This window comes from Pezoporus wallicus, unplaced genomic scaffold (assembly GCF_028554395.1).
Source record: "Pezoporus wallicus isolate ANWC-B61680 ecotype Strahan unplaced genomic scaffold, APGP_CSIRO_Pwel_v1 contig_7265, whole genome shotgun sequence".
Classification (NCBI taxonomy): domain Eukaryota; kingdom Metazoa; phylum Chordata; class Aves; order Psittaciformes; family Psittacidae; genus Pezoporus; species Pezoporus wallicus.
Window position 1 is genome coordinate 616,669 of NW_026635568.1, and position 26,417 is coordinate 643,085.

The window sequence follows — 26,417 nt, forward strand, 5'->3', positions numbered from 1 at the left end:
GTGGGCACATAACAGTTCAGACAGTGGTTTTAACCACCGAGTGAAATTGCCTCCTGGCCCAGATTCCCAGGTGCAGCTCTGGGTACTCCATCCAGGACTGGGATTTACCCCAGTGCATGAGGCTGTACAGCAGCGCTGCTGTCCGTGTTCTAAAAGGGAGGTATTGAAACTAGAGGGACTTCGGAAATAACACACACTTTTAGGGCTGGAGAAAATAATTCTGTCATTCCTATGACAATTCAGTCTGTTTATTCAAAATCTGGGGGCACCCTGGCCAGCACATTTATTGTGTGGAGGAAGCACCAGGTACTGAGCTACCCCTTAGCTGGAATGATCCTGAGACAAACCTACCTGGCAGTAAATGAAAGATTCCCTGAGATGAAATGCACTTTTGTGAAGGAATAAAACCTCTCCTTGCATGCTTTACTCAAGCAACACCTTTCTGGGAGAACACATCAACTCATCCAGACACTTTCTGAGTACAGAAGCAGTCCAAGCAGCAAGTCCAGCACCTGCAGGGGTTTGTGGCTCTGAACTGCCAGCCCTGAGCAGGGCTGCAGGAGCCCAGCATGTATGATACAGGGACTGAAACACTTCATGTCTGGACATGTCATCACTGGAGAGTCACTAGACAGAGGGGCTTAATCTCAGGGCCACCATGGAAGGGTTCAAAGATGACATGAGATGCACCCATCCAGGCTGGTGAGCCATGGACTGACTGAACTGCAGAAGCTGAAACAGCAGATTAGGACCAGGAGGGTGGACTTCAGAGGGAAACCTGAGCACAAGGCATTGTCAAGGGCACTTCCCTGAGACGCAGGAACCCCTGAACAGCTGGAAGAAGTTGTGCTGGGTGCCCTTGCCTGCAAATTTCATCTGTGCTTCCCTGTGCTCCCACACCATGCCAGGTGGAAGGTGCACAACAGCAGGGAATGGCAGCCAACCTTTCCATCAGTGGTTCATAGCCCAGGGACCTCACTCTTGCAGGAGTGGCTGCAGTACTGACATACGTGCAAGCTTTACACCTTCCAGCACATCAGGTAGGAGCTGCCTGTTGTCATACCTTGAAGAGAGCAAACAGTTCACACAGTTAAATGGGGTGCAGCAGGCTGCAGGCAAGTCACCTCAAGAGGGTGAGACATAAACTGTCTCTAGAGACTTGTCTTCTGCTCTGTGTACAACAGACTGTCCTCAGGTGAGCAAGAGGCAGCAGTCCCAGGCACGCAGCAGGAGCTGGCACTCTGCAACCACATGGCAAGCTGCTGCTTGTGAGCTGCAGCCATTCCCCCCAGTGCCCTGAGACACCAGAGACATTCTCCTCCACATCACACCTTCCTCACCCCCCACTTCCAGGAAAGAACCAAGGACCAGAGGCACATCTATGTTTTTTGGGCTTTTAGTTTGAAAAAAGTACTGATTGAAAGTGTACAACAGAACGTGGTGTGGCGGCAGCACCACAGCCAGATTGTTTCACAAATAAAAACAAAGGGCCTTAAATAATCGGGTGCAGATTAAAAAAACCTCAACAGTGAAAAAGTTCTTCCCTCCGAACAGAAATTCACAGGCACAGAAATGGCAACAACCACATGGAGACAATGGGGGGACATCCTTCTCCTAACCACAGGGCTCCGTGCTCACAGGCTGCAGCGGGCTCCTGTGCTGTGGCTGGTGGCTGCTCCCGCGCGCGACTGTGTCCTCAGCTCCCTCTTTGGAATGGTTACAGATGAACAGTGCGACATGCCTTTGCTAACCAGACCCACCCCCCCACCCTGGACACGGACAAACAAGGCCTCTGCTAAGGCTAAAAAAAGGACAAGACTTTGGAGTCTTGCATTCAGCATGTTTAAGAAACAAGAGTCTGGTGAGCGCACAGCAAAGTCCCTGTGCGAGGCCTGCTATTCCAGCTTGGCCTTCTTCTTGTTATCGCCACCATTCTCTTCTGCTGGTGCTGCCATGTCCTCCAGTTTCCGCTTCCCACTCTCAGCAGGTGGATGTGCGTTACGGGGTTTGAAACTGATAATGATGCAGGTCATGTTATCGCAGCCGGTGCCATCCCCTGAGGTGTCTGGAGCCAAACACTGATCCAGCAGCTGAAGAGGGACAGGACAGGTTAGCAGAGAGCAGAGGCAAAGCACTATGAATAACTGAGACACCAGGCACCTTCTAGCAACTGGCAGTAGCATAGGGGCTGCCAGACCACAATGGTGAGGACTGGGCTCAAAATGCTGTTTGCAGCCAGATGGGACAGAAACAACCTCAGCAGCCCTGGTTTTCTGGAAGCGGACAGAAACTCTTTCAGCTTGACAACAACCTAGAGGTCAACCCCAGTGCTGCAGCCCAGACACCTCACATGCTGAACAAACCAGTCTGATCGAGACGGAGGGCAGGGTCAGGCACCAAGCTGGGATGCAGAAACACTGTGTGCTGAAGGGATGGTGAAAATCTGGACCTTACCTCTTCTACGATGGAGGAGAGCGGCCTCAGGACTCCATTCTCATCCTTTTGGGTGATCTTGGACTGGATGAAATCCACCACTTCCTGGCTGCTCATCACATTCCTGCATAGAGTGGAGAGGTCAGAAGGGCAAGCAAAGGGAGCAGTCATGCCATAGTGCCTAACTAGCAGCCAAGGTCCCTGGGCCTTCTCGAGGCTCAGCTCCAGAGAAAGATCACAGTAGTGATTCCAAGAGACACAGGTCCCTCACGACTCACCAGATTCCATCACAGGCAATGACCATGAAGTCATGGTCATCATTTATTGTCAGCACTTTGATGTCAGGCAAAGCAGAAATCATCTGTTCTTCTGGAGGCAGATTCTTGTTCCGCTTGTAGAAGTGATCACCTGTGGTGCAGAGGAGGATTACTTTTTCTCCGGTTAGGCCCTGGCAGTGCTGCCTACCCCTGAACAGTGAGAAACACTGCTCTGTTGAAGGGCAGCCCCAGCAGAATCAGAGCCTGTGCTCCCACAGCCAGAGCAGATATGGCTGCTGGCCCATCAGACAGACACAGCTGCCACATGCTTTTACCATACAATGAGAAAGAGGTGCCTTTGCCAGTTCAGCGTCTTTTCACCCCGAAGCGCCCCACAGCTGACAAGGCTAGCTGGTAAGTGCTAAGTGTTGCTCTGCACTGATATCTACCAGTTTCACGGCCATTTTTTTCTAGTTAGACTGAAATCTTACCACATCAAATACTAAATAAGTTCTACTCATCATCTAGTTAAAAGCTGCTCCTTAAACTTAGCAGCTGGTATGTGCTGGGAGCCTGGATGTCCTGAACACAGCACTCTGCAGGCCAAAGCCATGCCAGCATCCACCCCCATTCTTGCTCACCGATTGCTCTGGAGAGGTTGAGACCACCATTCACTCTCCCATCCATGGTGACCTTGCCACCAGCATTCTTTATCCTGGCCAGCTCCACCTCATCCTCTGGCTTGTGGTCATACGACATATCGACGGCTTTGCCACCTTCTGACACCACACAACGAGAGTCTCCAGCATTAGCCACGATTAGCTGCTTGCCCCGGATAAGTGCCACGACAGCAGTTGTCCCACTGTCAGAGCCAGGCTGAAAAAGACAAATGATTTTTCTGAGGCTCCTTTCTCCATTATCATGTCAATAGGGAACTGGCACTAGCCACCGCAGACCCAGCAAGTGTCCCAAACCCTGAGGTGATGTGTCTCACCCCTTCTTCCCATAAGCATACACAGAACAAAGGAGAAATTGTGAAACACAGCAGGAGCGTGCTCATTGAAAAGCAGGGTCAAGCACTACCTCCATTCCAGCCTCACAAAGCATCAGTGGTTCAGGGTTCTCCAGTGTTCAACGCAACCTGCTATACCATCAGCTCTAGTGTGTTGATCGCAGGCCCAGCCTTCAAGGAGAAGCTGGGGCATCTCTCCAAAGGGAAAAGGTTGGTACTTGGAAGCTGCAGTCCCCCTTTCCCTAACATCCTAGGTCCCTGGCCCATCGGCCAGCACTGCCATGGACTGAGAGGCCACAGCCTGGGCCTGGCAAGGAGCAACGCTCTGCCCAGGAGTAGCAGTGCTAGCAGAGCAGTCCTGCTACTGTCCTGCACTCTCCTTCCACACCCAAACCCACAGCGGTTTCTAAGCACAGCAAACCCAGCAGTGGGGTCAGCCTCACTCATCTCAACCTGTTGCCCAAATCCATGCCCTAACCCTTAGGCTTTTGCATACAGTCAGGCTGTCAGCAGCTGTGTTCAGCCTCAAGAGAACAAAATAGATGTTTTATCCTCATCCGAACAAAGGATGAGGATAAAACATGGCCTTGCTGAGCTCCCCTGCAAGTGCCCTTGGCTCCATCCTATGCTGCAGAACACAAGAACAGGGTGTGCACCTCCTCTTTCCCCTCCATGCCTGGTAACAACATTTCTTCCTCTTCATCCTCATCCTCCTCTGCTTCTTCAGTGTCATCTTCATCATCTTCGTTCTCTGCCTCTTCACTGCTATAACCATCCTCATCTTCACTGCATTCCTATAAGAAATGAGAGATACCACCAGGAGTCACACAGGACACTCTCAGTGCCCTCCCCAGACAGCTGGTCCCTCCATTCTGGGGACAGATGGTAACTTGCCCCAGAAGAGTGAGATGACCTGATACATTTCCCCCACACCTGATGTCTACAATCAGAGCAGCTAGTTTCAACTCCCACAGTTAATGAAGGGATGGTGCATGCAGCAAGACCAATGGCCGCTGCACAGATGAGGGTATGTTTCCTTCAGGGTTATCTAAACAATTCCCAATGCTCCCATGAGATGGTCTCAAAGTATCAGCCTGAAAAACCTACTCCTAGGATACACCTAGGATGAGCCAGAGGCTCGTAGATCAAGTACCACAGTAAGCAATGCATTCTGCCCAGACAGAAGGCCACTCTGTCCCAGTGCTGTTTCCTACCTCACTGTCTTCCTCCTCTTCCTCAACCTCATCTGACTCATCCTCACTGTCCTCAAAAAATTTGGATTTGGTTGTGCGCTGGGGCTTTCCCGTAGAGGAGCAGGAGGGCCCGGCCTCCCCAGTAGAAGAGGTGACGGCCTCGTCACCTTTGCCTGCTTCAGGCTTCTGCAGAGCAGGGCTGTTGCCTCCAGCGCTGGCTTTGTCTGAGGTGGAGGAAATACCCGTGATTTCTTCATCTGGCTTCCCATTCTTCCTCTCCTTGTGGTCGGTAAGCTCCCCTGGGTCAGCCTCTCCATTCATATTTGACTCCCCATCATGCTGCTTGCCTGTCCCCTCTGCAGTGTTCTCCCCAGCTGGAGCTAAAGACTTGTTTTTGAGGTTCTTGGTGCAGTTTTGTCCGTAACGTGTGAGAAGCTCCTCAATGGTCATTGTGGCTTCTTCGTGCAGAAGAGCAGCTTCCTCATTATCCACTAAAAATGCAAAGGGGGAAGGAGGATGAGAACAAAGAAGGTCAGGAAACAGAATACATCACCACAGCAGCACCGTGCAGCACACACACAGTTCAGGAGTGAGCTGCCCTGGCTGGACGTTCTTATTGCAGGTGAGTTTCAGCAATGCTCATCAGGCTGCTCACTAGCAGGAACACTGCTCACTAGCAGCCAGGCCTACACCATTCCACAGCTTCCAGGCACGGACATGACCAATAGGCAAATGGCAGGGGAATGGCTTCTAACCACAGCTGATGCATGCAGCCTGCAAGTTCCCCTAACGCCTCCGGCCTCTGATGCTACCTGGCTGACTTGTGGGCACAGAGTGTTTAAATCAGTCATAAGACTAGAGGGTGAAGAGCCTCATGAGAGCAGGCTCATCTGAAGCTCTGGGGGAAGCAGAAAGACTACTTTCATGTAGAGATCTGTTCATTAATACTGCAACTGGGAATGAGAAGATTTTGTTATAGCAGTTGCTCCATGGGCCTGAAGCACCCCAGAGATCCCAACCAGTTTAGAAAGAGATGATGGAATAGCTTTTAGGCAGTGAACGCACCATCTCTCAAGTGGGATACTAGACAGAAAATAGGATGACTTTCCCTAAACTATGAGCCAATGACCACTACTTCCCTATTGACATCCACTTGGTTGTTATTTTCTTTGCTATTTAATCCCAAAAGGAAAAGAAACATCTATATCCAAAATACTCCTGAAAACACAGGACAAAGAAAAAAAAACAAGCACCCAACCAACCAAAATCCCATTTTGCCCCTGTCAGCTGGAGAACAAGGGCCACAAATTCAACACTTCCAGACCCCATACAGTATTCAAGGCAATGGTATCACTTTACATCTGCTTCAAGGCTAGTCACGAGATACTCAGCTGAGAGCTGCACAGGATTCCACCCTGGGATTTACCTTCTAGCTGGCTTCATGGTCTGACAACTACTTGCTGGTGGAGAAGAACACTTGCACAAAAAATACTGCTGAAGAGACCAGAATCTGCTTCAATCCTGCCTGCAGCTGGTGTCTGCCACCAGCTCGGGAGATCTAAGCACCAGACATCATAGTCTCACAACTTAGCCCACTTCCCAGCTCAGAGGTTTCTGACATATCCTAGAACTCTGCACCCAATAGAGGAAGCTCTATGGAAAACTGTGAAAGTTTTTATACGATTATTTATAGGATTAAGCTACCAAATGAATCAGAATTCCCCTAGCACCAGCCCAAAGCAATAAACGGTGCTGAGGGGGTGCAGTTCAACGCCAACTGAAATTTGGGAAGAAAACCTTCTGCTAAAGAAGGCCAGGCCCACCTGCTCTCAGTCCCTGTCCTGGAGCTGCAGTCTTGTGTATTCAGTGGCATCTGACTTACCATCATCTTCGTCAGCAACCTTCTCCTTCTCATCTTCATCATCTTGGGGTCGCCCAGCCATTTGAGAGAGCTCTTTAATCACCTCCTCAGTGGTAAGCTTGGCATCTATGGCTAAGAAAGCATCTTCCAGGGCCTATGTATGAACACAGACATAAACAGTGTGCAGTTTCACCTTCCTTACAGAATGCCTGCCTGTCATGCTGTGCAATCAAGTTTCTTTCAGAACACAGACCATAGAGAATCACAGAATGGCTAAGGCTGGCAGGGACCTTTGGGGTCCACCTGATCCAACACCCTGCTCCAGCAGGCACACACAGAGCTGGTTACCAAAGATCATGTCCAGGCAGCTTCTGAAGAGCTCCAAAGATGGAGTTCCCTGAGCAACCTGTGCCAGTGCTTGGTCACCCTCACACTGAAAAGGGTTTCCTGATATTTAGAGGGAACCTCCTGCAGTCCAGTTTATGCCTGTTGCCTTCAATCCTGATACTGGGCACCATTTAGAAGAGCCTGGTTCCATCCTCTTTGTACCCTCCCTGCAGGGGTTTACAGGCATGGATTCCATCCTCCAGACCCTGATCTGTTCCAGGCTGAGCCATCCCAGCTTCATCAGCCTTTTCCCACAGCAGAAATGATCCAGTCCCTCCAGCACCTTGGTGGCCCCTTGCTGGACTGAAGATCTCCAGTTTGCCCACGTCCCTCTTGCCCTGGGGAGCCCAGCACTGGGCCCAGTGCTCACAGGGTGGCCTCACCAGCACTGAGCAGAGGGGAAGCATCATCACTCCCTTCAACTGGCAGTGCTTTTTCTAATGCAGCCCAGGACACCATTCGCCACCGTTGAAGCAAGGGGACGTGGCTGGTTCACGGTCAACTCTGTGTCCACCAGGACCCCGTGGCCTTTGCTGAGCTTCTTTCCCACTGGGCAGCCCCCAGCATGTGCTGCAGTGGTGGGTTTGTTCATACCCAGGAGCAGGACTTTGCACTTCCCCTTGCTGAACTTCCTGAGGTTCAGCCCATTTCTCTGCCTGTCTGGGTCCCTCTGCATGACAGATCTGCACAACCCTTGTGTACAGCTGCTCCTTCCAGCTCAGGGTCACGTGCAAACCTGCCCCAGCATCCAGATCATTCACAAAGATGTTAGATCAGACTGGACCCAGCACTGACCCTGGTGGTACAGTGGTCATTACTGGTCTCCTACTAGACTTTGTCACAGATCACCCCCTAGACCTGGCCATGCAGACAGCATTCAATGCACCTCCCTGCCTGCTCATCTGGCCCACACTGACACAGCTTCTCCTGGAGGATCTCAGTAGACAAGGCATCACAAGCCTTGCTGTAGCCCACAGGAGCCTGAAGACAGGACAGCATTAAAGCCGCTGTGGAATGGCTCAGCATGCAGGCTCCTCTGCTCAGCAGACAGGCTTATTTGCAGTCAGCGAGTGCAGCCAGCTTGGGGTCAGCAAAGCATGATACTGGGGTGTTTCAGCCTAGACCAAGAGCCACAAACTGATTCAAGTTTGCCTTGAAGGCTATCCTCAGTCTACATGTAAATGTAGAAGTTCTGGAGGGACTGCTTCCCCCTCACCCACACTGCTACAGAGCCCAGCACCAACTCACTGGACATCTGATATCAGAGGAGGCATTAGTACTATGAAGGAGAATTACAACAGAGGGATTGCTTGGTGGAAGCAAGACATGAACTAACCTCTCATCTCTGACAAAAGCTACGCCTGCCCCTCAAAACAACACACCAAAACTGCTCCAAGAACCAGCCCATGCCTTTGACTGGAATGAGTTTGAAAATTAAAAAACAAACCAAAACAGGCAAAAAAAAAAAAACAACAAAAAAACAAAACTGGAAAATAGAAGAAGCTTTAGCTTTGAAAATAAATCACACTGGGTGTTTGCTCCTAGAAATAAGGAAATTAAATGGAAGACATGGCAGATAGAGCTTAGGGGACACCACCGTGCATATAAGCATTAGATACAAAACAAGAGCTTTCCTCTGCAGTGGTGCTTACTTGTGTCAAGGCAGAGCTAGATTCTTACCTTTTGCAATTTCCCCTCCTTATAGGCCTTCTGGTCTTTGATTATCTCAGGAAGATACTTGGCACAGTACAGGGCAACTTCTTCTCCTGAAAGAGTGCAAAAATCATTTAAAGAGACTGGTACTCCCAGAAGCAGAACACATTCCTGAGCAATTGAATCTTAAGGCAAATCTGGGGCCAAAAACTAGAACTATCCCAGACACAGAAAAGTTATGCAGAAACAGACTGCTGGGGATCTCAAACCTACCCACAGGCTGCATCTCCAGAGCAGCAGGATTTGCTGATGAGTGCTCATTGAGGTTTTCCAGGGGTCATCTATCAGGTTTAGCCAACACTATAAACTTCCTGAAAGGGAGTTTAGGCCCATTTTAGCAGATAGGCCAACAGTTTACGCCCTTTTTTAGCACACAGGCCAACAGCTGAGGCTCATCTTACCTAGAAAGCTCTATTTTCACATGTAAGCACAGGGATAAACAACAAACAGAGAAAAAGGAAGCTTTTGGTCAGTGTAAGCACTACCAATGCATGATAAGCAGCACAAAAAGCATTACATATTCTAGTCTATGTTCTAGACAAGGAAAATACAATGCCACAACCTTGAGACAAGCCTTTCAGGAAGATGGGTGTCCTGATCAGCAAAACAGGACAGGAAAGTGTGTCTGTGTGTGCACAGCATGAGTGAACAGTGGCCAGAACACCAGGCTTATGAAAGCACAGAGGACAACTTTGACTGATGGTCAACACTCAAACCAAGCATCCACTGCTAGAGCATCTGAAAGACTTTTAAAAGCCAGAAACACTCCAGCAGGACTTTATACAGGGTCTGAAATGAAAAGGATGGACAATTAATGTCCACTGACATGAGCTTATGGAAACAGATCTTGCCAATTCAACATATGCTCTTAAAGATACTGGGATTTTGCTGATAAAACTAAGCATGCTGATGTAACTAAGCATGCTGACGATTTAGGTAAGGTATATAACATGTATATATATTATATATAATTTACATATATATATGAAAGACAACACTTGGCTTAAAAAATTAAACTTTCAAGACAGCAAATGCAGAAGAGGTTAAAGAACTGCCAACTACCACTCGTGAGATGAAACCCAACAAATCACAGGGGAAGATGTATTTGTATAGTCTGGAAGGACCAGCTTAAATGTAACATTTTTATCAGAGCCAAAATAAAACTAAATTTCTATGACACAACTGTAGGTGGAGGGAGTGGTGAATAATGACAGTGACAGGCCTTTCAAATCACTTGAATTGGGCGAGTCAGCAGGGGCTGCTCAGAGAGGTATGGCCACTGAGGAAAACATGCACAGCCTTAGACCATGGCAGAAAACCACCCAGCAGATCCGGACTCTATAAGGAGAGAGTCATGGCCAGGAGCACACTACGCACATCTTTTCATTTAGGCTGCTTTAACTTAAAGCTAAATTAGCAGGTCGTAAAACAGTAGCCCTGAAACTCTTGAAGACAGCACTGACAATTGCTACGTCCTCTGTTGTATGACGGATTGAAGGTGGCTGGGTCAGTCTGCTGCAGGGACACAGGGCTCTGCCATGGGCAGTGCTGTTCCAGGACTTGGCTGAGACCTAGACATGACAGTAATGTACTGCCACATAAAGGTTTGACCAATAAGTGAGGCCCACCATGTGCCTCTGCAGTCCAAGGAGGAGGAAAACTAGGCAAACAGCAGGGATACTCCCAGATCAGGAACTACAAGGACATGGAGCAGGCCCAGTAAGCAGGCTGCTGATGCAACTGCTGCAGTGGGCAGCTGCAATTTCTTCCAGTTTCTCTTCCAACTTGCAATCATTCCTGCCTGCCCAATCTGGACCAGGATGGTTTGACATCTCTCATTTTGACACTCACTGTGGTACTGAACTACATCATCCATAGTGTATAATAGACACACAGGTGGGTCATCTGCATGCAAGCCATGCAGTGTCCTGAAGCTCTTCAGAGGCTTCCGTGAGAAAATAATCAAACTAGGTTGGGAAAGACCTTTAAGATCACCAAGTTCAACCATTATCCCACAACTGCCAGGACCACCACTAAATCACGTCACTGAGAGCCATCTCTACGTGGTTTTTGAGCACTTCCAGGGACGGTGATTCCACCATTTCCTGGGCAGCCTGTTCCAATGCCTGACCACTGTTTCAGCAAAGAAATTTTTTCTAATATCCAATCTAAACCTCTCCTAGTGCAGCTTGAGGCCATTTCCTCTTGTCCTATCACTTGTTGCTTGGGAGAAGAGACCAGCCACCTCTCCATCCTTCAGGTAGTTGTAAAGACTGATAAAGTCCCCCGAGCCTTCTCTTCTCCAGACTAAACACCCCCAGTTCCCTCAGCCATTCCCCATCACACTTGTTTTCCAGACCCTTCACCAGCTCCACTGCCCTTCTCTGGACCTGCTCCAGCACCTCAATGTCTTTCTTGTAGTGAGTGGCCCAGAACTGAACACAGGATTTGAGGTGTAGCCTTGCAGTGCCGAGTACAGGGGGATGATCACTGCCCTGGCCCTGCTGCCACACTATGGCTGATAAAGTCCAGGATGCTGTTGGTCTTCTTGGTCATCTGGACACAAACTGCTCATGTTCAGCCTGTAGCGTTGCATGGGCCTGCTGTGTCCCAAGTGCAGGACTCAGCACTGAGCTTGTTGAACCTAAACCTGATGATCAGACTGATGGTCTTAGCCAAACGCTAAACAGGAATGGGGTGGGTAAAAGCTTCCATCACTGTACCAATTAACTGCTCTGGCAGAAGAGGACAGGCCACAGCTACCTGCTGAGATCAGAAAAGGAGAAGAGAATGACCAAAGGGCACCCTGGTCTATGCTAGTGGAAGCAGCTGACAGATCTAATAATACCAGCACTGGCACCTGATCACCCACCTGATGGAAAAGATGACCCAACAGTGCAATCTTTCTGCCACAGCTAAGGGACATTGGATTTTCTTCACAGCAAGTAGCTTGATCCGAGAAAGCCACTGGCAGCTTTGCAGCCTTGGTCCCATCCCCTGTAAGCAGGCAGGCCACAGGGCTGCATGCAGCACTGTGCAAAGCAATGCACTAGAGAAAGCTCTTGCTCTGTCACTGCAAAAGTGGGAAGCCAGCCCCAATACGGAAAGCTTTGGCAGTTAAAACAAGCCATGTCTTTAACACCGGGACACTGAAATTAAATAGTGATCTGGGAACATCCAATGTGCCTGACTGTGGCTGCCCAAAGACAGATTACTGTACAAGAATGTGTAGGTACCACAGAAGATGAGGAATTTTTGCTGCTTCCTGCGCAGCTCCAGCACAGATGTCACAACAGACATTGCTGCTGAAAGCTGATGAGGCTTCACAGGAGACCCTTTTGCCAGTCTCACAGTCATCTCTCCATCAGCTGCAGCTCAAACCAGACCATTCCCTATAAGGACAGTAGTCCTGCTGGTACCCCATCTCCCTTGCTCAGGGGATACAAAGGTGCTTACTTACAGTGTTTTAACCAAAATATCTAGGATAATTCTCCTTTGGAGTTCTCTGGCTGTGGAAGACGACCCATCAAAGCAAGTCCTCAAATCTAAAGGTATGTGTTCCTTTGGGGCACAGGAGGTAGCTATCAGCCCAGCACACAGACCTCAGGTCTATTTACTTGCACAGCAGTCCCAGCAAGATATAATGGGTTTTATAAGCTGAATCAGTGACTCAAAGCACATTGCTGCTACAGTGGCCAGAGAAATTGAACTGGCTCAAAGAATTCATCTTCTACACACAGACAGATGTACTACGTTATTCTGTCTCAGCACTTCTGGACCTGTTGCAGCAAAAAACCTGCCAGGTTTTTCTCACTGAGGAAACATTTGTGAGAGTAAAATAGAGGAGCTCTACTTCACTTCAGATCCTGCCTTTGCACATGGAGTGGCCTCTGGGTACCAGGGCCAGCGGTGGCCTTTCTGCAGTCTATCCTGGGTGCAATGAGTGTAATTACCTGGTGGATGCTAATAGCTCCTTCCAGTTCATTCTGTAACATACTCCTGGATTTGGTTACACTTAGGCCAAAATCAGCCCACCCACCACATCTTACCAAGGTCTTGTCTTCATTAAGTATCAAACACACTCCCTCGGAGGGTGGTGGTGAGGACATCAGCAACAGGGCTGAAGAGCCAGGTAATTATGAAAGTCAATTTAGATACCTCAAGTCCTGCTTTGTGCTCTTTATCAAAGTCCTTCCCTGCCAGCTCCACTAAGGATTGAAGGATCCAGCCCCATGTGCCTGTGGCACAGAATTAGGGAGAACTACTATTAAAGAGACACCAGCTGCAAATGAGTAACAGTGGACAGACCAGAAACAGCTCAGAGCTGTCCTGTCCACCAGGACAAAACTTTCCCAGACATACTCATGCTCACCTGGCCATCAGAAATTGACCAAAAGCCTCAAAATCATCTGTCAGCCATGAATTAAGTGCTCAGGTCTGTAGCGTTTCCTAAGGAAATGGTCCTGGTTGCCCTCACCTGCAACAAGCATTTGAGACAACATTTCCAGCAAAATAGGAGTTGGGACGAGCTCTTTGAAGCACAAAACTGACCTGCAAAGCAGTAAAACGGAATGAGTTTGCCAAAGATGCAAACACCCAGAAAACAATTTTGTTGAAGCAAGAGAAGGACGAGTGCATAAGTACAACATGGCACAGTAAGGCAAGTGTGAGGAATCACCACTCAGGCCTTCCCCCTCACCAAAGCAGGCAAGATCACAGTACTGCCTCCTCAGGGGAAGAATGAAGCCTGCTGCTTTTAACTTCCAGATGAGGCTCTACACACTCCAAGGTGCACTTTAAACCGCAACAAGAGTCCTGGCACTGACAGTTTTAGGAAAGCAGGGGAAAGAAAACCTCACCAAATGCAATTTCCACTTCTTCACACCTCCCTGAGGAGCAGCACAGAGGAGCACTGGAGGTACAAAAGCAGGCCCTGGTATGAATGGGTGTGGAGAGCCTTTGGCTGCTGGGGACTTTGAAAGCTTTCAGAGAGTGGCTGAACACTTCAAAAATACAGTTACTCAGCTATAACCATATACATAACAACAATGAATCCAGGATCACATCTTCCACATCTTCAATGTAAAACTCACTGTAAAACTCTCAAAGTCTCCATGAATCATTGTCTTTATGTTTTCTAGAGAGGCAGCTTCCAGCTCAGTAATGCCAAAGACTCAGCTGCATTTCCTGCTTAATGCAACACAGATGCAGTAGTAGGAAGGTCTTCAGAAGGCTAAAGTAAAATGTATCCTGTGTAGCACTGAATTCAGTGAAAAAGTAGATATCCAGAGAATTCTCCAGAGTGCATACTTTAATGTTCCAACAGAATTATCAAAAGAGACTGGTTTTGTTCATGAAAGAGCATGTGGAGTTTTCAAGATGCCTGAAAGATCAGGCAGAAAGGTGAAAGCGTACATGGGGAAGTTCATGCCTCAGAGCATATTGTTGCACAGCTAGATGCCACTGCCAAAACCTACATCTGATTCAGGTTTAAAAGCAGGAGTCACATTCAGATGAAATACGGAACAAAGTCAATATATCTTGGCATTTCCGGCAAGACTGGCTCCAGAGCACCTAAGGCTCAGCTGGAGTCTCAATGCAGTAAGATTTCTCTGTCTCCAGAAGCACAGGCTTGAATATGACATGTGAAGACAAGAACGGGCAGCAGCCTCAGGGCAGAAACCAAGGCAAGAAAAAGGCCTCCACAGATACAGGTTCCTAGATCAAATCTTTTTTAGTGCATGTACATGCACAAACCCATTCTTATCTCCAGAGCTGAAAGCAGATCCCACTCCAAGATTTCATCTGTATTTAGACACATACAAGCTATTTAAATATAAAGTAAAGCAACCTTAGAGTCAAATAACAAATAAACTATCCAAGAACAAAGCCCCATCCAACCTGGCCTTGAACACCCTCAGGGATGGGGCATCCACCATTTCTCTGGGCAACCTGTGCCAGTGCCTCACCACCCTCACAGCCTATCATTTCTTCCTAATGTCTAATCTCAATCTTCCTTCCTACAGTCCCTTGTCAAAAGCCCCTCTCCAGATTTCTTGTTGTCCCCTTTAGGCACCAAAAGCTGCCCTAAGGTCTCCCTGGAGCCTTCCCTACTCCAGGCTGAACAAGCCCAGCTCTCTCAGCCTGCCTCCATTGCAGGGGCGCTCCAGCCCTCAGAGCATCTTTGTGGCCTCCCCTGGACTCGCTCCAGGAGGTCCACATCCCTCTTGTGTGGGGCCCTAGAGCTGAATGCAGTACCACAGGGGAGGGTCGCATGTGTAAACAAGGCACACTGCTTTCAAGTTTCTGGTAATTTATTATACAGAGGAGCCTCTTAGGCACAGTGACCATGATCACTTCCAGAATTCTTGGGCAATTGTGTTTCCTGTTCAAGCCCACTGTGTGATCAGTGTGACCCACTTACTCCATGGAGCATGAATTGTATGATGTGTAGAGGGGACTCTCCCTATGAGCATTCAGCCCAGCACAGGCAATCAAAGTGCCAAAATGAGCTGCAGTTTAGTACCAACTACTTCTGAAGTGGATCAGATTCTTTCATATGCTGCTAGTCAGACTGTAACAGACTTCAGATCCTCTATCCCTGGCACCAAAACCCTAGAGGTTGACCTTGAGTCTCCCCAGGTGCTTTCTGCCAGAAGCCCTGGCAAGCAGTCTAAAGCATACTTTTCACATCCTGTCCTGTCCAGACTGGTCCAAGGGCTAGTGCACAAGCTGTCTCCTGTTTAATTTGTTCAAAGACTTGCTGCTGCTCAGGGCTGCATTCAAAGTCATTCTTCATTGGCAGAGAAGATTTATAGCTGCCCGATACCAAAGGTTTACGATCAGAAGTATGCATTCTCCAAAACCCCACTTGTGTTTCTTTTTTGTTAGCTGCTGCAGACATAGCTGTTATTTTATCATATCCCAGTGCATGGGATCAATAACAGCCATCTTGACATTTTATTCTCAACAACTAATTTCCTGTGCAAGTCCTTTTACCTTATTTTGTTTTATAGCAAAAGCAGCTTTCAAAAGGATCTGGTTTATTCTTCTCTCCTTCTCAAACACTTCCCCCACTGTGTTGCCCCACACAATGATGCCATCAGTATACTGCAGACGTTCAGGAGCTTCACCTCCTAGTTCTAGTGCAATCTGCATCAATCCAGCATCAGAGCAACCAGTTGAGAATTAGCTCACCTGGTTAATGACTAAAATCTTCTTACATATCTCTCAGCTCACGTAGGGATAGGGTGATTCCTGTCACGATTTCAGCCTCTTCCTGTTCCTGTGACTCCACTGCAGCAGTACAGGCTGCCTCTTCTGATTCTTCCTTCTGCTCCCTCCCAGAAGAGGCTTCTTCATCCCTTACTAAATGAGCAGACTTCTGCTTCCCTTGTTTCTCCAGGGGCGCCTGATTTAGTGTTTAGTTTAGCCATAGTGCCTTTTGGCATTTTTTCCCTCTCTTCTTGAGGGTGCTGCATGACATCAAGTAGCATTGGTAAATGCTGGCCAGGGCCCAGAACAGCGTGGTAAACTGTGCCTCCCTGGAATAAGCCAAAACTTTTTTTAACATTCTATCCCTGCGTCAGGATCCTGCACTTGTTTGGAAGTGAAGATCCAGATCACTGGAGGTGAGAAGCTCGCTAGACACCTGCCTATATTCTCCTACATACAACTATATACCATGGAGTCTGGGTCATATTCCTAAATTGCTTGTTAACCTTAGACAAAACTAAAGCAATATTCCCAAGAAATACCAACAGAAGTATTTTAGCTACCCAAGATGTTCCAATATACTGAGAAATTACTGTAATGAGGGACAAAACATGACAGAAGAAGGCTGCAAGGGTGCCATTCTGTATTTCCTCCACAAAATAATCTCTTGGAGGAAGAAGTATAATTGCTAGTTGTCTCCATGAGATGGTACCCAAAGTACTGTAATGGCTTCAGCACAGAACTCAATTATCAGATTAAGCTCAAGACTGGTGTTCTAATAGCAATTCTCCCAGGCAAAACATCACTTATTACTACAGAGCACAGCAAACTGCAAAAGCAAAAAACCACCAATCTTTTACATATATAGTTGTCACGGATTAACCCGAGGTGGCAACTAAGCACCATGCAGCCATTCACTCATTCCCCCCAGAGGGATGGGGGTGAGAATTGGAAAAGCGGTAAAATCATGAGATAAAGACAGTTTGATAGGTAAAGCAGAAGCTGTATGTGCAAGCAAAGCAAAACAAGGAATTAATTCACCACTTCCCGTTGCAGGCAGGTGTTCACCCATCTCCAGGACAGCAGAGCTTCATCATGTGTAAGCTACTTGGGATGACAAACATCATCACTCCAAATATCTCCCCCTTCCTTCTTCTTCACCCTGCTTTATATGCTGATTGTGACCCCAAATGGTCTGGAATATCTTTTTGGTCAGTTGGGGTCATTTGTCCTGGCTGTGTCCCCTCCTCACTGCTTGTGCACCCTCAGCCTACTGGCTGGTGGGGTGAGAAGCAGAAAAGGCCTTGGTGCTGTGCAAGCATTGCTCAGCAATAACAAAAACATCCCTATGTTATCAACACTGCTTTCAGCACAAATCCAAAGCACAGCCCCCTACCAGCTCCTGTGAAAAAAAATTAACTCTATCCCAGCTAAAAGCAGTGCAACAACCAAGACAGGGCAAGAGACATCGATCCCTCTGCTTACTGACTGGGAAAATAATTACATGAGGGCTCACTCAATATGTATTCATATTAAACACCCTGGTAGCAGCAAAAAGAAAACCTCACTATGATAATATAGACCTCATATATAATATGAAAAGGGGAAACTATGTCAATGAAGGCACTTATTAAAATGAAATTAAAAGAAACTGCTAAAAAGGATAAAGCATGTGTAGATAGCAACAGAGATTGATCAGAAACACCATACTGGAGTTGCAGAGTACCCATATATTCTTCTCCAAGATTTCGGGGCAGGGAAGTGAAGGCAAGTAAAAAGGAAACTGGGAAAAGCAAAATAGCAGCAGCATCTGTCAAAAACTGGAAGGGGGCAAAACATTAAAGAAAAACTGATGAGTGAAATTGAAAGCTAAATATGAAAATACAGAACAACCATAAAAAACCCAGCCCAAATCAACAAAACAAGCACAACCACCAAAAAAAAGCAGCCAACAAAAAGCCAACCCTTTTATAAATAGCACATTAATAAAAACTCTTCCCAACCCATTTGGAGCAGGACACTTACTGAAGAGTTTAAGGCTGATAAATGAGCAAGGTATAAAAGAAAAGGTAAATTCTTTTTTTTTTTTTCACTGGCAGCTAATAAAGCTGAGAGAGGTCTCACACTAAAACCTTTTACACAGGACAGACCTGAGAAATTGTTTCAAACTAAAGAACTAATGCATCAATAAAATCATACAAATGTAGGGATGGGCAAAAAAGTTCTTCAGTGTCAGACTGAATTATATCTGTATTATTCCTGATAAGGCTTGTCCAGTAAGAACTGTAGAAATCCCATCACTGGAAATGTAAAATACAAGTTAGAAACCCGAAAACACAAGTTAGAAACTCATGTCAATGCTTTGCCATAATGTCTATCTTGAATCTTTCCTACTGTATTTAAAATAAAAAAATAAAATCCAACACATTATGTCACAAAGTGTCCAAAGTCTTTCTAAAATCCAACACATGGAACAGACCTTCCTGTTAGCTGAGAAACTAACACACCAATCTTAAGGAAGAACAGGTTGGTTTGATATTATTAATTCTTGACCAGTTTATAGTAGATGCTCCTTATCTTTCTATCTGCTAGATGCTTATAAATGGTTTTTGAGTTTCTACAAGAAATAACATTAAGTTGACTAGTTGCCAAATCCCTATATTATTTTTCCTTTGTCCTTCTCTGCCTTTCAGAACCAACTCATTACCCTGATGTTCTTAAAGATAACCTGCAGGATATCAGCAGTTGCTCCATCCAGCTCTCTGCATGCTCTAAGATGAAGCTCAGGAGAAAAATAATTTTCAAACATTAAATATAAGTGCTTCAGACCAAGATGACATCTTTTGAAGAGCTCCTCATCAGCTACCTACTCAGACCGACCTTTTTAATATGAACTATTTTTAATATGAACTATTGCAAAAAAGGTCTTAACCTCTTATTTACATATTGGCAGAATGAGATAAATTCTAGAGGAAAGGGAGAAATTATGAACTGTGGTATGTAACCTTCCACTTCAATCTGCTCCATTATCAGAGAAATGAAAGGCATACATATCATACAAAAGAGATTTAAAATCCTCAGAGTGGTGGAAACCGGGTTCACAACACTACAGAGCAACTTAGCTGGTACGTGAACATATCAAACAGTAGAAATAGTAATAAACAGAATTAGCAGATACATGGATATATATGGTGTGAAGGGCAGGGGTTAAACATGCAGAAGAGAACATCACAAACTGGTCACTGTGTTTTCAGACAGTCAATGAGCAGGAGGAAGCAGGCAGTTTAGTTGATCTACTCCATACAGATTTCCAAAAAGCTTTCAAATAAAACATTTTACATACTGAGGTGCTACAGGAAAGGAAGCAGAGTTTTCAAAATGGAGGATGGCCCCCAGGAGAGCTCTTGAAAACTTCTGTAGTTCAAGATCTACAAAAATTATCTTGAAAATCCATCAGAAAGAAGCAATGGATCAAAACTAAAGCAAAATTTTACAGCAGGATCTTGTGCTTTTACAGATTAAATTCCTCACTGACAAGATAAGAAAAGACAATCAACCTCCATATGCACACTGGATGGACTCAAAACCATCTATTACCACTTAAGGAAAGATCTGGAAGAAACTGGGGACAGAGTTCTAAAAATATCACCTTACAGTTTATTTGTGTCAAAATAGCTAATATGGAATTGTTAGGAAAGGAACTGAGAACAAAGCGGGAAACACTTAGGCCACAATAAATTCATTATACGTCTGTAACTTAAAGGGCATCAGCAGCTCTATTCAGCCTAACCAAAAGCATGGTACAAAGTCAGACTATGCCCCCCAAAAAGGACAAATACAACCACAGCTGTGGTACAATACAATGTTTAGAACCTGTGTCTATGTCCAACACCAGTAGCCTACTGAGTTCTGTGGCCCACGCATTTCATCACCTATGCTAAAAACTACTGGAATAATCCATGATGCAATTTTGGCATAAGCTAGTTATCACTTTTTTCCCTATTATCACTCTCCCTAACTCCTGGACACAGTCCAGGACCTAGCAGGAACCAGGGACCAACAGCCAGTTTGGAGGCAGCCACACTATGCTAAACACTAAGATAGCTGAACACCATTAATGTGGCCAGACTGTGCCAATTGACCTCAGGGCCAGAAAATGGGTGCTGCTGTTTTTTAATAGCAGAGATTCAGCTGTATGACCAGAGGCAAGTCTGGGACTCTTCTGACTGGAGGAAAGGGCATGAAGTCCAAAATTATGAAAGTGAAAAGTGCTAACGGAGTGATCATTCACTAATTTCTAAGTGTGGGGATACTGCAGTGAGCTCCTCAGGGAGCAGACTTAGGTCAAAGTCCTTTTTCAAATAACAAAGTTCTATTCAAATATCCTATGCAAATAATCACCATATAAATCTGGTTTAAAATGCAATTAGACAACTTCATTAAGAGTTAGTTCGTCAAGAAGACTCGAGAGTGTCTATAAGATCAAATGGCTGCAACCTCTAGCTCTTACGTGGAGAATGGAAGCTGGGAAGGTATGTCAGAGAATGGATCTGCCCTTTCTCTTCCTTCACTGTTTCCTTGGGCAACCAGTACTGTTAACCACCAGAATATACTGACCAGAGGCAGACCTTTGGTCCAACCTCGTGTAGATTTCCCTATCGCCATTATTCTGTGACTATCCTGTCTAGTTATCCACCAAGAAAACATTAACAGTTTTAGAAGATGGAATGCAAATCTCATTTCAATTACATATCAACCCATGACCTTCCTTCCAGAACACCTAAGAAACTTTCAAAACCTTAGTCAATTACACCTATCAAAGAAAATGATTCCCAAGAAGGAGCAGGATTTCTAATGATAGATAGATGCTTGCCCAGCAGCCACTAGGCAGCCCAGAAGAGCCACACTGAAGGACTCAGGAGAGAACATAGTAGACTCAGTTACCTCCGTGTCCATCGTAGACTGAGAACATAGCTGTTTCACTGTCCAGCTCGGGTATGCAGTTATGTGCATCCTGAAAGAGAGAGCAAAAGTCTAGAATTACATGGTTGCATTAGACCTGCAGAGAAGTAGGAGAAAGGAGTAGGAAGGCTATGAGCACTGACAAAGGGATTCTCAAACCTGGAGGAAGAGCAAGAAGAGCAAGAACACCTCCTCTCAGATTCTCAAAAGCTTACCTGGTGAGCACTCATCTTCAAAGAGGGGGCATGGATTCTTAATGTCATGGTGCTCTCTGTGCTCGAACAGTAACCCAACCTTGTCACCATGACATTATACTGGAACCCACTTTGGGTCCTCAGTACAACAACTCTAAGAGGTGGCCAAGCTGAACCTAGAATCAAATCCCTCTGCTTGCAGTCCTTGTGAGGCTTCTGTTACTGAAGTAGCTCACAGTCATTAATGAATGTGAGGCAACAAGCTGTTGCTCAAACTGGTACCTATGCTGAGAGCTGCCTAGCCAAGCATAACTACAGAAATACAAGTCATGCTGCATGCTGGTACTAACACACTGGCTACTTCCCCCCCCCCCCCCCCCCCCAAGACAAACGCAACTGTCTCAGGGTCACCTGTGGACCTTGGTCACTCCCACAGATGATCTCTTCCCCAGTTCTTGCCAAACAAGAGCCATGCAAACTGAAAAGCCAGGAGGTCAAATATGAAGCCTCCTGACCTCATGCCTTCAATCAAATGCAGCTTTGCCTTTGCTTGTCCTGGTGAATACGGTCACAGACAGCACTAGTTGCCTGTCTGAACAGCCGATGAAAGGGTCTTCCAGGACACAGGATTACCACATCCAGAGAGAACAACTTGGCTGGAAAACCTTTTCTCAGGATTCCTGCTCTTCTTGCCATGTGGGATGGTCCAGGTTCAGTGCTGGCCTCAGACACAGATACCTGATGAGCAAGGCAAAAAGCCTGGCCTCTCTCAAGTGTCTTTTAAAAGCACTGGAGCAAAGAATGAGCAACTACTCAACTAACGGTGCAAAAGCCAAAGTACAAACCTAGGTATCACTTCCTAAGATAAGACATATGTCTTCATTCTGGCAACTGTCCAGAAACTGAAAATCTCTGGGGGCAAACGAGAAGGAAGGCACATCTCCCAGGGGCATTTTGGGCTTAAATGTCGAGCTGCATCATCCCTTCCTTGTGCATGCTCCCAAACTACGAAGATCAGTAACAACATATAACCTATATACACTGAGCAACCTTTTTCTTCACAGGGTCTCTCAGGAACAGCAGACTTTGAAGAAGGCACCACCAGATTTTACAGCCAGCTGCCTGACCTCTTTCACCCTCTGGGTAAGCAAACCAAACTTGGCTATTCCAATGCAAAATCTCAAACTGATTGATGGATTGAATCTTTCTCTTAAGTCCTCCCCCTGCCTAACTGATCTACTATTTTTTGAAGTTCAAGCTCTAACCTACCAACTTACAGCATGACCGCACCCCACATGCTTTTGTTCAACAACAATCATGTGATTCTTTAAGCAACATGATATAGTCTCTTTGCTGTGGTTCAAGTTCATCACCTTAAAGTTAAATGTGCTACAGCTGTCCCAAAACACTGTGCTTACTCCAAGACAGTTGGCTCAGAGATTTGGATGTGTGTATATTGCCAGCCATAACCCAAAATTCCTATACACGCACACACCTACACAGCCAAGTAACTGTTGAGCTCTTCTACTTTTTTACTGTAAGACTTCTTGGATAAGAGCTCTTCGCCCCCCAGTCTTGTTAGAAGAGAACTCCGTTCCCCTGCAATTTCTATCAAGAACAGAAAAAAGAGAGGATCTGGCTTTATGAAGTACTTAGTGCAATGAAACTCCTGACACCATGAAAACAGCATCTGAACAGACAAATTGCGATCTTAGCTCAAAATGAAAAAAAATTACTCTGAATTATAACGCAGGAAATTTAACCAGAGAGCTCATTGGAGACAGTGAATGGAATAAGTATAAGCAAAGAGCCAGCAGTGTTACATGCACTTTTCAGAGCGTTTACAGAAGATAGTGAGACAGCAAAACCACAACAAAGTAACTGGGATAAGCTCCAGGTGGCTAAACAGCAGTTTAATTAGAGCAAGTAATGCAAATGCTGCTGGGGAGGAAACACAGTAATGACAGCAAAAATGGTCTCTACTCCATTTGCAGAACACAGAGAGCAACTTTTCCTGACCCTCATCCACAGCACTGCAAGCAAGGAGGGCAAACAAACGAGGGCAGCATGTGCTGACAGGAGATGGTTCAGCTCCCACACTGAGCACAGGGCTTTCTCTACATAAGCATGAGTGCTCATGGCTCCACAGGACAGGCTGTACACCAGTCCCTTGGCATTGGTAACGCTACACCAGAGTGCCCAACGGACCACAAAGACCACCTTGTGCTGCCAGGACAAGAGGCTCAGTTACACATCTCCATCCCTGCTTCCAGGCCTGGTAAGGTCACTGCAGCATGTGTTGTCCAAGTGATCCTGCTTTTCAGACCAAGGAAGAGCTCCCAGAGCCAGATTCCAGGTCTCCTCCAGCCATCTCAGTGGTTACTACAGCAGTACTGGAAAACAGTAGGTTTGAAACATAAACCACCAAACTCAGTTGAAATTAGCAAGCAAGATAAAACTGAATGTTAATTTCGCAAATCTCCAGATTTTGATCCAAATTCTTGCCTTTTGGTTTTTTTTTTATGTGAGGTTTCAGGAGTGAAATGAAGCTGCACACAGGGGTTGCTGGGTGTCTCATCTTGGAGCTACAACCAAAACAGCACCAAAAAGCTCAGAGGCCCCATCCACCTACTTCCAAAGTGCCTCCTGCACTTTTCACTGTATCCCAGAGCCATAGAGCCATCTTCAGCTTTTCCCTTTTTCTTATTCGCTCTTAGTACCTAACGCTATTTTTTGGGTATTCTTACTCTTTGGGTCCCTCATCTGCCCAAAACATTTCCTTACAAAGCAACTTCTCTGGACTAAGAATGGATTTTTATTATAGCACTTCTTTGGAGCTCCATGTATCTACCTCACCTGTGGGTTCTTAAATGCAAGTTAAAGGCAACAGACAACTCCTTTACACAAATTTCTCCTACCCCAAAATGCCTGTGTCCTTCCTAACACTTGCGCACACTCTGAGTGGCTTTGCTAATATAACAAGAGCCTTAAGCGTAAGCATTTGCTTAAAGTTATTCCCAAGCTTTAATTGCAAAAGTACAATTAAACACTTAAAAAAAATACAAACCAAGATAAGACACAGAGAATAACACACAACACTGGAATGCAAGAAAATGCAACAGAACTTCTGCTCAGTGGTGTGTGAAGCAACACACTTCTCTTCCATCACAGTCCCAAAAGCAATCTGCAGCAGGTTCAGCTTGCAACACAAGTGCTCCTGCCATCTCCTCATTTCTTGTGATAACAGTTAAGCCACGTCTACACCAATGGCCTCAGTATTGCCCCTGCCAATAGGCAGATAAGCTGAAGATAATGGCTAGTGCAGAAAACACAGCTAAAAGCTCTGGGCGTCATCCAATGTCCATAAAGGTCAACAGCAGCAAGAATAGACCTGAAGTGACTGAAATAATGAGCCAGTGCCTCACCTGTGGAAAGGTTACTTTAGCCCACCAGCATTATAAATAGGGGCAACACTGTTCTCCCTCATTCCTGTCTCCTTAAACTACTTTCAGCCTCTGTGCACTAGGGATGCCTGCACTCAGCCTCTTACACACGAACTAATCGCTTCAAAGAGATTACACTGTGCATCACCTCAGTGTTCCAGGAATGTCTCTGTGCCACATTTCATCCCTCCAGGGGTCACCAAGATGGACCAACTGAGACACTGTGATAGTCACGGTCAGCATAGACTACTCTGAGTGGATCTTAAGAGCAGAAGCACCAATCCTCCTGCCTATTCTACCAAGCCCATGGGTTCACTGAAATCTAATGCACAGAGATGAAAAAACACCTGGTCACCGATCTGCCACCAGTAAGATGGTTGTAGGACTTCAGCAGCAGTAAAGTATGTGACAGTATGGCTCATAAAAATATATTTGCAAGAAATGGTCTGAATGAGACAACCTCTGGCCAAAGGGCTACAAACAAGGTGACTTCTTTACTGTGTTCAGAGAAGATGCAGCCTGGGGGGAGCTGCAGGGACCAATATTAACCCTTAATTTACCCTGTTTGCTGGCTGCCTGGAAGGGGAAATAAACCAGCACATTAACAGTACCCACAGATGGTAGTAAATTCAAAGCACAAGGAACTGCTGGCCAGGCAGAGTATTCCAAGCAGCTCGACATCACCCTTGTACAGCTTTACAAAGTATTCCAACAGACTCCCCCACCGGGAGAACCCAAGGCCAACACCTGGCTACCACAGCCAGGAATGTATCCCGAGATAATTCATTTTCCCAGGCTGATAGGGCAGTAAAGCCAGGACTGGCTGCAGGAGGCCGAGAGCAGCAATGAGAATTCCTCCAATAAGTTTGCCTAGAAAAAAAAACTACAATAAACCCAGGGAAACAGGATAGAAAGAGACTGGCACTGCCTGGAAATTAAAGCAGGGATTTCGCATACGGATTTCTCACTTGCTTTCATTCAGTGCTTCATCCCAAGGGCTAAACTGTTCTCTCCTCCTTCCATTTTAGCCCACGCCTTTATTCCTACAGGGATTTCTCTGGGCTGTATGTGCCGGGAGAACCCCGACGGGAAACCAGCGGGAGCCAGGACAAGCGGCAACCCACGGGCAACCGCACGGGAAGAGGCAGCCCCGCCCCGACAGCGCGAGCACCACGGGAAGGACTAACCGCCCACCTCCCCTCACCCTCCGTTCCCCCGGTGGGCTCCGGACACCGGGAAAGGTTCGGGGCAGCACTAAGCCTCCCCGCCATGCTCAGAGCCGCAGCTTCGGGTGCCCTGCTCACCTCCATGGAGACGCGCCAGCCCTGCATGGCGCTGAAGCCGAAGTGAAGCGGGCGCGGCCCGAGCCCAGCCCCGTCCCCAGAGCTCTTCACCGTGTTGGGCTGCGACAGGTACGCGCCCATGGCGGCCTTCACCGGCGGGGCGGGCGCGGCCCCCCGGCGCGGCGGCCCTGCGCTGAGGGGGAGGTGTGGGTTCGGTGGGGGGAGGGGAACGGCGGTAGCCGGGCCACGCGCTACGGGACCGTTCGCGGGCGGCAGCGGAGGGGGCGAGCGGCCCAGCGCGGGCGACAGGGCGCGAGGGCGGCGGAACCTGTGTCCCGCGGGCCGCCGGGCGGAAGTCGCGCGGCCGGAAGCGCGGCCTGTGGGAGTCGCCAAGGGAAGGGAGGGCGAAACGGCGCTCAGCCCGCGCGGCCGGAAGCGCCTACCATAGAGACGAGCCACCGGCT

The 26,417-nt window shown here is 47.0% G+C and overlaps 1 protein-coding gene across 1 annotated transcript; it reads right to left on the reverse strand.

Annotated features, from left to right (window-relative positions):
* Positions 1 to 1,380: 1,380 nt before the first annotated feature.
* PPM1G (protein phosphatase, Mg2+/Mn2+ dependent 1G) lies at positions 1,381 to 26,205 on the reverse strand. The gene is made up of 10 exons (XM_057396846.1): positions 25,975 to 26,205; positions 21,016 to 21,085; positions 8,824 to 8,909; positions 6,778 to 6,910; positions 4,917 to 5,386; positions 4,359 to 4,496; positions 3,332 to 3,566; positions 2,712 to 2,841; positions 2,455 to 2,557; positions 1,381 to 2,090 (listed from the first exon to the last, which is right to left on the reverse strand). Exons 1-10 carry the CDS (start codon positions 26,092 to 26,094, stop codon positions 1,896 to 1,898), a joined length of 1,680 nt encoding a protein of 559 aa, XP_057252829.1. The 5' UTR covers positions 26,095 to 26,205; the 3' UTR covers positions 1,381 to 1,895.
* Between the last annotated feature and the right edge of the window lie 212 nt (positions 26,206 to 26,417).